The following is a 12,320-nucleotide window of genomic DNA, read 5'->3' as shown; positions in this document are numbered from 1 at the left end:
AATGACCATAATAAAAACTTACAAACTACGAAGAACTTAAACTGATATAATACTCAAGCCCAAAACACGGAGAGAAAAGAGTCAAAACTATGTCGTTTTGGCCAGTCTATTTAAGCCTCAAAACAGGCTATTATTCTCCTCAAATGTTCATTTGCTTCTTTGCTAAAATGAGAGGAGAGAGAGGGAGAGTTCAGAACTCTCTCAACTGGAGAGAGCAAGGCCATGGTAGCCGGAGTCTCCAACGGCGGGGCCAACTGCGATGCACGGCGTCTCACGGCGGCCGGAGCTACACAAACAACCCCAATTGAAACCTCTAAACCCCCTAAACTTCTATATACAAACCCCTTTTCCAAAAAAACCACACAGAAAGTCCTAGATCTAGGATGAGACCATTCGAAAAATTAAGATCTAGTGACACACTTTCGCCTCCGACGAACTTATACTCAGTGAGTTTTCTCTTCCCTTCCTCTCTATTTTTTTAGTTTCGAATCTCTTTTTTTTATTGTTGTTCCAATCTCTTTTTTTGCTGAAATCTCCCCCTAAAAAAATGCCCTTGTCTCTTCGAATTACCTCCTTTTTATATGATTGCATGCGTGATTGGTGGATGCTAATGGGTTTAGGTAAGGGTTTGGTATTTTTCTTTTTGACTTTGGTGGTCATTTAGCACGTTTAGGTGATTTGTATTTGTTTGGCAGATTTCGGTGGATTAATGATGGAGTAGGGTATGGGAAATGGCACATCATAGGGGACAAAAATTGGTATATACACTTCTGCTGTGGGTGGGTTGAGTGCACCGTACAAAAAAGCTTCTCATGTACATGAAAGGCCTTTGGTGAATTGGCTCTGGGCTGCGGGTTGTCACCCGTTTGGACCGTTCTCAAATACATCACAAATCAGCCGAATGCTTCAGGATGTTGCATTGGTAAGCGAATTTCATTGTCTTAAAGTTATTTGTATCACATACGAGAACATGCTTACTGAGGCATGAAGAGTGCACTTTGCAACTTGGTATATATTTGGTTGAAACAACCCATGAAGCACGGACACTCGAGAACACATCAAAAAAATAAAAATAAAATTGGACACATACAGAACAAGATTGAGACATGATTGGACACATTTAGACGCACGATCAAAGTTCTTCTTATTGCTGTGTCCCGCTGTACCCGTTTCCTAAATTTTCTAAACTTCCCATAACATCGTGTCGTGTTGTACCCGTATTGCTTGTCTGAGCTTCCCAGGTAACAACATTACAAATTCAATTGAATTTTTAGAAGTTTTACTTTCAACACATCTAAGTCTCTTTCTCTTAAATTTTCAGATTCGATGACAAATCCTTTTGAAGAGTGGGGGAATGATACATGCACCAGAGTCCATAATACATGCTTCTTTGGACTAATGTTTCTACTCGAACTTATTAGAAGAATAAAGTCTCGAAGATTCAAAGCATATCTATTCGGTAAGTATAATGTGAATGAATCATTAAACGATTCTAATGTTGCTTCCTTTAATGTTTCAGATTCGAGGTCGAATCTTTTTGAAGAAAGGGAGGATGATAGATGCATCACAAGGCTCACATCAAAGGAAGAAGTAATAACTCTTCCTAATGATCCACTCGTCCAAGCATTGGAAAAGAAAATCAGAACAGAAGCAGACTTACGATGACTTTTTGAATGGGATCCTGATCTTATTTAGTCAAGATGTCTTCTGGAGATACGACCGTTTGTCTCTTATTTTTCCAACGGTTCTTGAATCGTATCAATCCGATATCGGGAACTCAAGATATGACTATTTTATTGAAGACGATGCATACAGAAAATCCTATACGAGATTAATACGGGATTTTGTAAATATTACGAATTTTTAATATTTTTATTAATTATTTGTAATATAATTTAATATAGGATGATGCATTATCTTTTAAGATTAGATTTACTATTTTATTAGGAATTAAAGTTGGGTTAAAAATATTATCTTTATTTATTATTATTTTATTAGGAATTAGAGTTAATATATGTTTAGTTTATTATTATTTTATTTATTATTTATTTAAGACCTTTAGAACTTAGTCCCTATATAAAGGAGTCTTCATTAAATTTTGTAATTCAAGATTTCTTTGATTAATAATACAACGAGAGTTCGTTTTTGCAAGTGCTGATTGTCTTGTGTTTTCGAAGTTTCTTCTTCTTGAGTTCTTTCAAGTTCTTGTGAGGGAGATTAATATTCACACTCCAATTTGTCTTTTCATCGCGACTAGGAGGGTTGGTTAGAGCCATATTATCGTGTTTGCCTTTTCATTGCGACTAGGAGGGCTCGATAGGACACTATCCATCGATTTTTCACATATCCATCCACGTCATCAATCATCTTTATAGTTCACCTTCATAAAGGAGATTTTTTGATTTCTTTGTTATCTTATTTTATTTGCAATTCCTTTTTCTTTTCTTTATCTTGTTTTAATCTTATTTCTTATCTTGTTTCCAGTACCAAAAAAAAACCCTAAAGAACCATATCTATTGTCGCTACCTTCCTCATTCATCCTTTATTGTTCTTTATCGAATCTTAGATCTTTTCTATGTTTGATTCTTCAATAAGAGTAACGTTCATCAATCCGCCACCGCTTCTCTATCACTTCTTTATAGTCATTCCTTGTCCTAGTTGGTAATCTTTAGTGTTTATATTATTTATCGAGTCTTTCCCGTTTTCTTCTGGCTGTCCAATCTTTTCCTGCTGAATATTTGAAGACCCCACTCTGTGAACCCGTGAAAGGAAAGAAGAACAAGTCAACTACCGAGCTATGGGTGGAGAAGTTTTACAAGAAAACAACAAACCTGCCCGAACCTTTCCCACACGAATTAGTCGAGCGAATAGAGAAATACTTGGATGTAAGTCGCAGCTAATCTAGCTAACCAATCGAATTATTTGAACTTGTGCAGTTTTTTTTTTTAATTCGGGTCCATTCCTTGATTAAAAAACAGAACCTCGAGGAACAACTTGTTGATCTTTCATCTTTGTTATATGACCATCGGCTGCAAGAGGCACATTTGAATAGTTCGGACATCCTTCAAAGCACCACGTTTACACAGCAGTAAGTGAACCTGCAATATAGCTATATTCAAACTACTTGTCATTCTTCCTCCGTTTTTAGCGTATCACGTAACATTTTTAGTATATATTTATCGTTCTGTTCAAAACCTTTACAATGCAGATACGTTGAGAACGTTTTGACTAGTGACTAGTGAGAGGGAGAGGATGAGATGCTGTAATATCGAATTCAAGTATCCTGTCCATTCTTCTCAAACTTTCGTATATGGTGGAATTCTTCTTGCTGGGTTCTTGGTATATTTCATGGTCATTTTCTTTTCATCACCCCCTGGTCAATGATAAAAAGTCCCAAGAAATTGCACGAATTCCAAGGTAAGCTTGCTCTCTTATCTTTAGGAAACCCATCATAGGTCGATGATATACATTTCAAAAAGAAGAAAGTTTTGTAAACTTGGGTTTCTCTGCTTGCCAAACCACATGGCGTAAATCTTTGCTAAAATATGTGTTTCTTTTGATAACCATGAACCGAAATACAGAACTTTTGAATGAGCAAATCAAAATTTGATAGTTTATCTTATTCTATCCATGACCATGTAGTGAGTAGAGGAAAGGGGAATATATATATATCAGCTAGGGGTTAGCGTTTGATCGACTCGAGTCGAGTCAAAACACTTTGAGTTATTCGAGTTGATGAATCTTGTTTTATAACTCAAACTTTATTTGAAATTATTTCTAGTTGAGCTTATAATCTTCGAGCCCAGTTTATAAAATTTGAATTAAGTCAAGTTGTTCCAATTTCTGTTAAATTTAATTGTAAATATTTTAATATATGATACTATTTGATTTCAAATTTAAACCGTTTTTATAACCATATATATTCATATTTTTGCATCTGATATATATATATCATACAGAGTTGAGGAACTTGACTCAAATATGAAAATTAATCTATTAATTATTAAAATTTTTGAGTTATTTAGGTTCTATTTTATAAGTTGATTCATATTTAAATTTTATCCAAGTTGAAATTATGATATTTCAAGTCGAGTCAATTCGAGTTAAGGTTTTTTGAGTTGAGTATAGTAAAAAAGATTGATTGTTTTGAGTCAAGTTAAATTGTGTTTACTCCTAAATTTAACGGTTGAATTGTTAAAATATTTATTAGAAAAAAGGTTAATGTAGAAAATTATTTTAATTTCAATTTCATAGTAATATATCATTTGCACACGTTTTGTATTCAGAAGTTAGAACTGAAACTTGTTAACTTGATTGACGTGTTTTCACATATGGTTGGGTTGATTTCATCTCTGTGATAAACTAAAGAAAAGGGAAAGCCTACCCCTTTTCAAACCTTTATAATAAAAAACGGTTTCTGCTAATGAATGTTTCAACTATGCTTTTTATTGTAAATTTTTTAAGGACGATTTTAACTATTATGATAAATTTCATCTCAATTTTTAACGATAATGTTTTATCTAATTTATCTAAAATATATTATTTTCTTAAATTAATGAGAAAAAACTATGAACCTTTCTTTTTTAACTTTGGCCTTCTAATTTTTAAGACAAATAGTTTCCGTAGAATTATCAATTCCAAAATAATGTATTATGATTTTTACATCCATACTATTATACATAGTTCCTTTGAACCCTTTACATCCAAAATAATGTACTACTGATTTTTAAAATTGTTTCAATTTTTTTTCTTATTCAATTTAAATATTAAAAGAAACAAATTATAAAGATAATTTAATAAAATATAATTTTAGAGAATTTTATATTTTATGAATTAAACAATAAAACTTTTACATTCCAATCTAATAATATAATCTAATGTGCATATGTTCAATAATCTTATATTTCAATTAGTGGTAAAATTCAATGATTGAGTATAGAACTTTTACATTTTATATGTTTTACAATTATTGAATTAATAAATATAAAGAAAATTTTACGAAAAAAATGAACTACCTCAATTTAAAAACTTCAATCTCAATCGTTAAACTTAGGAATGGCAAACGGGTACAGTTTCGTGGATTCAACACCATATTCGCTTCAATTGGAGCGGAGATGGGTATAATTTTAGCGTGTAGTGGGCGGATGTGGATTTATAAAGTGGTACCCGTCGTGGGTGGTGGGCAGGTAATGGGTTTGAGACATTACCCGCCCCGCATCCGCCCGCCCCACATCCGCCCACCCAGCTAAATATCTATTAAATTTTGGACCATTATGAATTTAGGTGTAATTTTAAAGACTAATTTATAAATTTTAATATTGTATAATATATAACATATAATTTATCCAAATATTAAGGATATTTAGTCTTTAATCTGGTCTTTAATCAGGGAAATATTCGGCTCTTTGATTAAACCTATAATCTCACTAACCACGTCACTTTCCATGTTCTTTAGTTCATGTTGGTCATCTAAACACAAATTAGCCGTACTATAAGCATTAACACCAAAAGCAGCAGTTTTCATATTCTTTAACCCCTCAAAACCCATATTAAGCGCACTATGAACATTAACATCGAAAGCAACACAACAATCCAACTTTGTGACTACATACTCCCTACAATCTGTCTCCATAACATTCGTAGAGCTACTCCTCTGACAAATTGAAGCATGCACTGCTACCCCATCACGAACTGTCTGGGAACCAACTCCAACATCCCATTAGTTTGCTGTCAGGTGGATCTAGATGGGTATGTCGCTAGTGGGTGTGGGGATGGATTTGAAAATGTACCCGAGTGGGCGGATGTAGATTTGAAAATTTATACCCATCATGGGTGGTGGGCGGGTGTAGATTAAAAAATATTAGGTGGATATGGGGATGGGGGAGGGAGTATCCGCACCCGACCCGCCCGTTTGCCATCTCTAGTTAAACTTACTTAATACAACAATTTGAAAAATATATAAAACTTACAATTTTACACTGAATAAACAAACCAAACTCTTTTAACTATTTTATTTATCGAATAAATAAACTAAAAGTACGTAAAATGCATGTTATAGGATCCACACAATATCTCAAATGCATGCACGTTAAAACACAATATACAAACATTTTCATCATTCTATGTTTGATGCCATTAAAGTTTTTTTACTTTTTTACTTCTTTACTTCAAAATTAAAAGTACACAAACTGAATTACTCACTTCTATAACAGAAAGATTTTGATAGTTTAACCCTGTGGCAAGCTACCAAGTACCCCAAATGCAGAACAAATTCTTATTTACAAATTGTAAAAGTCAGAGAATAGATTTTGTTACCATCTTTATGTTGCTGATAATTGCTACAAATTAGGTAGGCTCTCAAACTAAACTGATATTTCCACTCATCAATTCTTCCTGAAATGGCCTGTAACGTAGAATGCATAGATCTCCCGGTACCATTAGAAAGTGGTCATCCCTGCCCGATGAATGATACAGATTTGTTAGCAAGTAACCTGGAAAAGAGAATATTTACTATTTTTTACGAGCTTTAAGCTGTGAACGAAGTGAGAATATAGAATTGCCTGCTGTCAAACCCAGTAGATTGCCTGCTGCCATCAAGGTACAATGGTCTCGTTGTTCTCTCGCATTTGGCGACAACAAATGTGTCTAGCAGTGGCTCTGGAACTGAAAATCGTTGACATAAATCAATCATCGGCAAGCAAGATGTACACATGACAAAATTGCAGTTGCAGGCAATGAGTATTTGAATCCAAATCACTTGAGAAAAACAAATTAACTCCTGTTAAGGTGTAAAGCTAATAAAGAAAATACAGTTTATATATCAATCTCTTTCTACTTGTGATACAAGTCTACAAGTCTTTGGCACGAGTATATTCAATCTTTTTTCCCACATATTTTGAAGATCATATCGCCGTATGTACTCGACATGATCATTCAAGAAAAATGAAGCATCAAAACAACCATGCTGGATGCTACTAACTTCAAATTACATGACCATGCAGAGAAACAAGATAATTCCTCTTAATATTGAAGTGTAAAAGTTGGAGGGAAAAAAGATATATTAGAATTACCCATATCATCTTCTTCACTTATAACAGACTGGTTTAATACAGACTGATAATTATCAGGCAAATTTGACAGAACGGTTTCTTCAAGATGTTTCCCAATGTCACGGATACACCTGCAACCATGAAATCAAATTTTAAAGATAACTTTTCAGATTCATTAAGGTGTCCATCCATCTCCAGAATAAGGTGTTCTAAACCAAGTTTTCCAAATAAACAACAAACAAAACCCAAATCCCATATGCAATGGGGTAAGGGAGAGGTAAGGTAGTAGGCTGCCCCCAACGCCAAGTTGAGAGTAGCTTCCGTAGAAGACCTCCAGCAGTCAGAAAATTAAAAATATAGATAAAATGCAATGCATGTATAAATAAATACATAAATACATAGTTGAACAGTATTCATATACAGACATTAATATCATTAATATCATATGCGCGTTTGTACTTGGGCAATAATCCCTGCAAATAAATTCATACGAAAAAATCTCTACATATAGACAGAAACGTAAGACCCGACTAAATTTAAAACTAAAGAGAATGTTACACAGAAGTCAACGAAAGCAAGCCCAGTTCTAAGCCTTCATAAATACCAATAACAGAAACGTATAAAAAGTAGAAGTTACCCACACTACTCGACTACCCTAGTTTTGAGTCTTCATACTTTCCTATCAGAGGTCGTGTTCTCGGTAAGGCCTTTACCTTTCAGTAAACTTCTCTTCTTCCATTGAAAGACGGTTCCGATAAGTATCCGTTTTCCAGATATAAAACATGAACTTCTCAATCTGTATTAATAACATCACCAAATAATCAATGCTAAAGTATAAGAATTTCAGGATGCAGATCATACAGGAAATGCAGAAAATGGATCTCACGGCAAAACCAGAAGGATTCCTTGGTCTATTCTTCCATCATAAAGAGATATCATCAATTTTCAGCTTCCCTGGAAACATCACAATATGAAGAGACAAAGAAAAGAAATGAAATTTAGAGGATCTTTTATACCTTCTGAAGCCGAACCCGAAGGTATGATCTTAACAAGAATTGAGCCCTATCCAGGTCCATCTGATAGAGTGATGCAATGAGAGGATCATGACCACTTTCCACAAAGTCATCTACCGTTTCCTCCTGCAAATTGAGCAACAATTATGTCTCATAGAAAAGATATATTAACAAAGTAACTAGCAGTGAGGATTAATATTAATCTAGCATATGCTTAGCAGAACCCTCCTTTGCAAACAGGGATTACAATATGTTATTATTTTGATTTGTCATCTGGTTCAAATCTTGAGAACTATTGAGCACTAAATTACCATAATCCTTCAGGAAGTATTTTCAATTTTTTGGAAAGGACAAGTCATAGTAATTCATCAAATAATAGAGTCAATTGCATCATTTATACATAATTATGGATTTCCGAGGAATAATCCTCACTTTTAAAAAAGCTAAAATTGCACGTATGTAATTAAATTCTACCTATGGAGAAAAATTTAAACCATAATTGACAGATTATAATTGTTTAATTTTCAACTTAATCTCAAAATCAGTTTGTAGAAGTATTCACTTAAGATTAACTTCTCTTCAATATTTTTTTTTTAAAAATTGCAGATCTAATTTTTTTTTTTGGCATTTCAGTAACGATTGTATAGAAGCAGAATATTAGATGTATATCCAAACGGAAACCTGGAATTGAGATTAATCACAGTTTTATCTTTCTTTCTTTTTTACTGAAGTACATTTTTCTCGAGAAAAAAAAACAAAGGGTGGAGGTTAAATTATGAGATAGACAAATAGTACCATTAACTGGATCTGCTCTTTAGCTCTCTTAACTAAAGCCTCCTCGAAAGGAAGGATCTCAGGAGACACCTTCTCGTTACGCCATGCTTTCTTCAAGAGCTCCACATCGGTCGTCGAAATTAACGTCTCGTAATCGTCGATCTGCTCCGCCGACCACTCTCCGGCACTGGACCCCATATCTCTCTCTCCTAGGGTTTGAAGCAAATCTAAAAATGAGTACTTAACGTGGGAAAGTTTTCAATTTTGGCAGAAAAAAATGAGAGTTGGCGCCAAAAGAAAAGCAAATGATCCGGTGTTTCCAAGAGGAATGGATCACAAGTTTGCTCGTATCCAAAACCGTTGGATGTCCTGGTTATTAACAGACGGCTTTGATGGCGTTCTATTCGCGCATAACTACAAGACCGTGCACTATGCATTCTCAAACTATTATTCCTATTTCGAATTGGTGCTTACATTTTTTGACATTCCAATTTTATTCCCAAACTATGAATTTCAATCTAAATTAATCCTCAAACTTTTAGACGTTCCAATTTCATCTCCAAACTATAACCCTTATTTTAAATTGGTCTCAAATTTTTGAACATTTTAGTTTCATCTCAGATTATAACTGCATGCTAACCACATCTCATGTTAATAAAATCATTAAGCTAGATTATATTATTATGTGTTTGAAAAGAAATAAAATTCAATTTAAATTATAGTTGAAACGAATTATATATTTGGATTAATTTAAGAATAAAATTGAAATATTCAAAAAATTAGGGATTAATTTAAAACGTGAGTGTACAAATTTAGGTTTGAAGGACATTTTAGAATTAGCTCAATCTTCCTTAATCAGTATCTCACAATCTTTTCGGTGTTGTTTTTTTGGCTATGTATTTACTTCCGGGTTAAACGTATTCTTTTCTTTTGTTTAGATTTAAGGAGATTTTTAACGAGACATTTTTTCTTTATTTTATTAATAATTTTTTTGTCTTACCAAGTAAAAAAAATATCTCACAATCTATCATCAAAACGTTAGTTGGATAATCCTCTCGCTGTATGATTCCGTTTAAGGGATCGACAACTCAGTTAGCATTGATTTCAACTATCAACTGTTGAATGTTGAACTCTTTGCCTAGGATTAGTCTTTGTCCAACTCTCCATGATCCAGCTAATAAATTATTCGTATTATCAATCTTCATCATGAAACCATGCATCCAACTACCGTTTGTGTCGCGGATCAGACCACCTGCTAATTAAGGCGATGTTTGAGTTAACTTTTTAGCTCCGTCTGTGTTCAAAACCAACGTCCTAGACGCAGGGGAAAACCATTGCACTCGTATAGTCTTTCTTATCGTTTTTTTCAACGCACAAATTCGTTGTCGTCTTTGTATCACGGGCTAGCCTAGTCGCATGAAGTAATATCTAGCTTTCATAACTTTTTTAGCTTATTGATAAAGCGCACATATCTTGAAAAGATAATTGATTGAACTCGAGTTCTCTATAAAGAAAAATATACTCTTTTATTATTAAAGTCACTTAATAAATATTATTAAATCATATTATTTTAATAAAAGATATTAATATTAAAGCGATACTGAAATAAAATAAAAAGGAGTAAATTGACTGAAAAAATAAGACTTAAGGGTCACATTTGCCCCTATAGTAGATCAAATTTATCATTTCCTCTCTTATCGTATTTCCACATCAATTTAATCCTCAAAGTTATTCAATTGAATCATTATATGCCATTCCCTTAACTTAAAAGCTTGAGTTAGTGTTTAGAGGTAATAGGGTTTAGGGTTTATAGATTATAATTTAGGGTTTTAAGTTAGGGATAGGGTTATAAAAATGATGTAATTAAATAACTTTGATTGTTAAATTGATGTGAAAATACGATAGGGGCAAAAGTGATAAATTAAGTCTACTCCATGACGAAAATTACCCTTTTACCAAAAAATAATACAAAAGTTAAGGTGGAAAATCCAGTGTAGTATAGAGGCAAAACAAGTATTTATAAACCCTTAACATTAATAGAAAAGAAAAGAAAATATATTGAAGTGGTAGTAAACGGGACATATTCCAGAAATGGCGGCTTTGGGAGGTGGTTCATATAATTACATGTCAGAACTTGTTTGACTTATAATATGGTGCCCTCAAATCAGATTTCGTCCCAATGAGATTTTTATTATTTTTAGGTATGAAAAATTCTACAATAGCACGTCGTATACCACCACCTATCATTAAAGTGGAATATCAAAATATATCACAAACAAATTTATATTTATTATGTAAATGTTAAAAAGTATAAAAATTTGTTTAAAATTAATCATTAATTAAAACTTAGTTTTAATTTTAATAGAATTATATTTAAATTATGATTTTTTATTAAAAATAATAATTAATTTAAGTAATTTAATTTATTTAGCATTAAGATTTGTAAATTATTTTAAGTTAAGAATTGTCATCAGCAGTCGTCATTGTGAGAGACCTTAATTCGTCAAAAAACTTGTCAAAAAATATTATATTACAAATCTAATGCTGTCTTTTTTCATCACTCGGTTCACCATCGCCTAATAATCACCTAACAATCGCCCTACAATCGAACACCCAGAAGAACCCGCAGAAAAGTGACCGGCGCCCCTCTCTGTTTCATTGATTTCACGAGGGTGGAAGGAATCTTTTAGGCAAAATTATAATTACTAGAACATGTCCTCGTTACATTTATAGAAATTAAAATTATAATTACTTGAAAATGTTCTCATTTATATTCTTCAAATCAAATCTAAATGAATGCATTTACATGTATAAAAGCTTATCCTAAAACTTATCAATTATTTATGTCGAACACGAATAATATTTTACGAAAAGCCTAAAAGAAATAAACTATTTTATGATAAATTGTTATTTGGTGGAAAATGTAACACCCCCAACCCATATCCGACCCGGATACGAGTCTGAAGTGTCACATTGACTTTTCAAACATTTATTCGTATAAAATAGTGAGTAATTTAAAAACTTTTATAACATTTAACTTATTCAAAACGTTTACAAAATATATCAGAGTTCATACAATTTATATCTTTAGACTACATGCCAACTACACTCTATATACAGTACATATATTTTCTGATCTGACATTTGGTAAGGAGAACTGACCTGTCTTGCTCCGCATTACTCTTCTCGAAACCTACGTGTGAAACAATCACACGCTAAGTCGTTGACTTAGTGAGACATATAAAATATATACTATTTCATATAACATAAATCATACATAAACATATACCATCATTATCATTAAGAAACACACATAACATCATATGGTTCATGTAACACATTTCAAACCACTTACCTTTGATAACCATTTATAAACCCATCGTATACATATCACATTCAATATTGTTTGTTTGATCTCTTTATTAGCCCATGTACACTATTGAGAACTTAAGGTATGTGAGTACATTGAGGTTGTGCACTAATG

The 12,320-nt window shown here is 32.8% G+C and overlaps 1 protein-coding gene and 2 long non-coding RNA genes across 3 annotated transcripts; 2 read left to right on the top strand and 1 right to left on the bottom strand.

Annotated features, from left to right (window-relative positions):
• The first annotated feature begins 154 nt into the window (after nt 1-154).
• On the top strand, nt 155-1,404 carry LOC120203597. The gene is made up of 3 exons (XR_005523844.1): nt 155-446; nt 696-922; nt 1,322-1,404. It is a non-coding gene; the product is annotated as an uncharacterized LOC120203597 (long non-coding RNA).
• A 1,322-nt stretch (nt 1,405-2,726) lies between these two features.
• Nucleotides 2,727-8,854, top strand: LOC120203594. The gene is made up of 4 exons (XR_005523842.1): nt 2,727-2,885; nt 2,979-3,088; nt 3,209-3,527; nt 8,843-8,854. It is a non-coding gene; the product is annotated as an uncharacterized LOC120203594 (long non-coding RNA).
• On the bottom strand, nt 6,281-9,037 carry LOC120203593 (DNA replication complex GINS protein SLD5-like). The gene is made up of 6 exons (XM_039203842.1): nt 8,858-9,037; nt 8,066-8,188; nt 7,763-7,845; nt 7,071-7,180; nt 6,561-6,663; nt 6,281-6,454 (listed from the first exon to the last, which is right to left on the bottom strand). The coding sequence occupies exons 1-6, from the start codon at nt 9,032-9,034 to the stop codon at nt 6,358-6,360; spliced, it is 693 nt and encodes a 230-aa protein (XP_039059773.1). The 5' UTR covers nt 9,035-9,037; the 3' UTR covers nt 6,281-6,357.
• Nucleotides 9,038-12,320: the final 3,283 nt, after the last annotated feature.

Source organism: Hibiscus syriacus, unplaced genomic scaffold (assembly GCF_006381635.1).
Source record: "Hibiscus syriacus cultivar Baekdansim isolate YM2019G1 unplaced genomic scaffold, ASM638163v2 tig00010050_pilon, whole genome shotgun sequence".
Lineage (NCBI taxonomy): Eukaryota > Viridiplantae > Streptophyta > Magnoliopsida > Malvales > Malvaceae > Hibiscus > Hibiscus syriacus.
Note: the sequence above shows the minus strand (reverse complement) of the source record. Positions and strands in the feature narration are given on the sequence as shown.

Excerpts from the sequence above, each read along its gene's own strand:
- LOC120203593 (XM_039203842.1), bottom strand. The coding sequence starts at position 9,034 with ATGGGGTCCAGTGCCGGAGAGTGGTCGGCGGAGCAGATCGACGATTAC. Across the intron at positions 8,189-8,857 it reads AAGAGCAGATCCAGTTAATG|GAGGAAACGGTAGATGACTT; the intron begins GTACTATTTGTC and ends CTCAATTTGCAG. Across the intron at positions 6,664-7,070 it reads AAGTGAAGAAGATGATATGG|TTCCAGAGCCACTGCTAGAC; the intron begins GTAATTCTAATA and ends AACGATTTTCAG.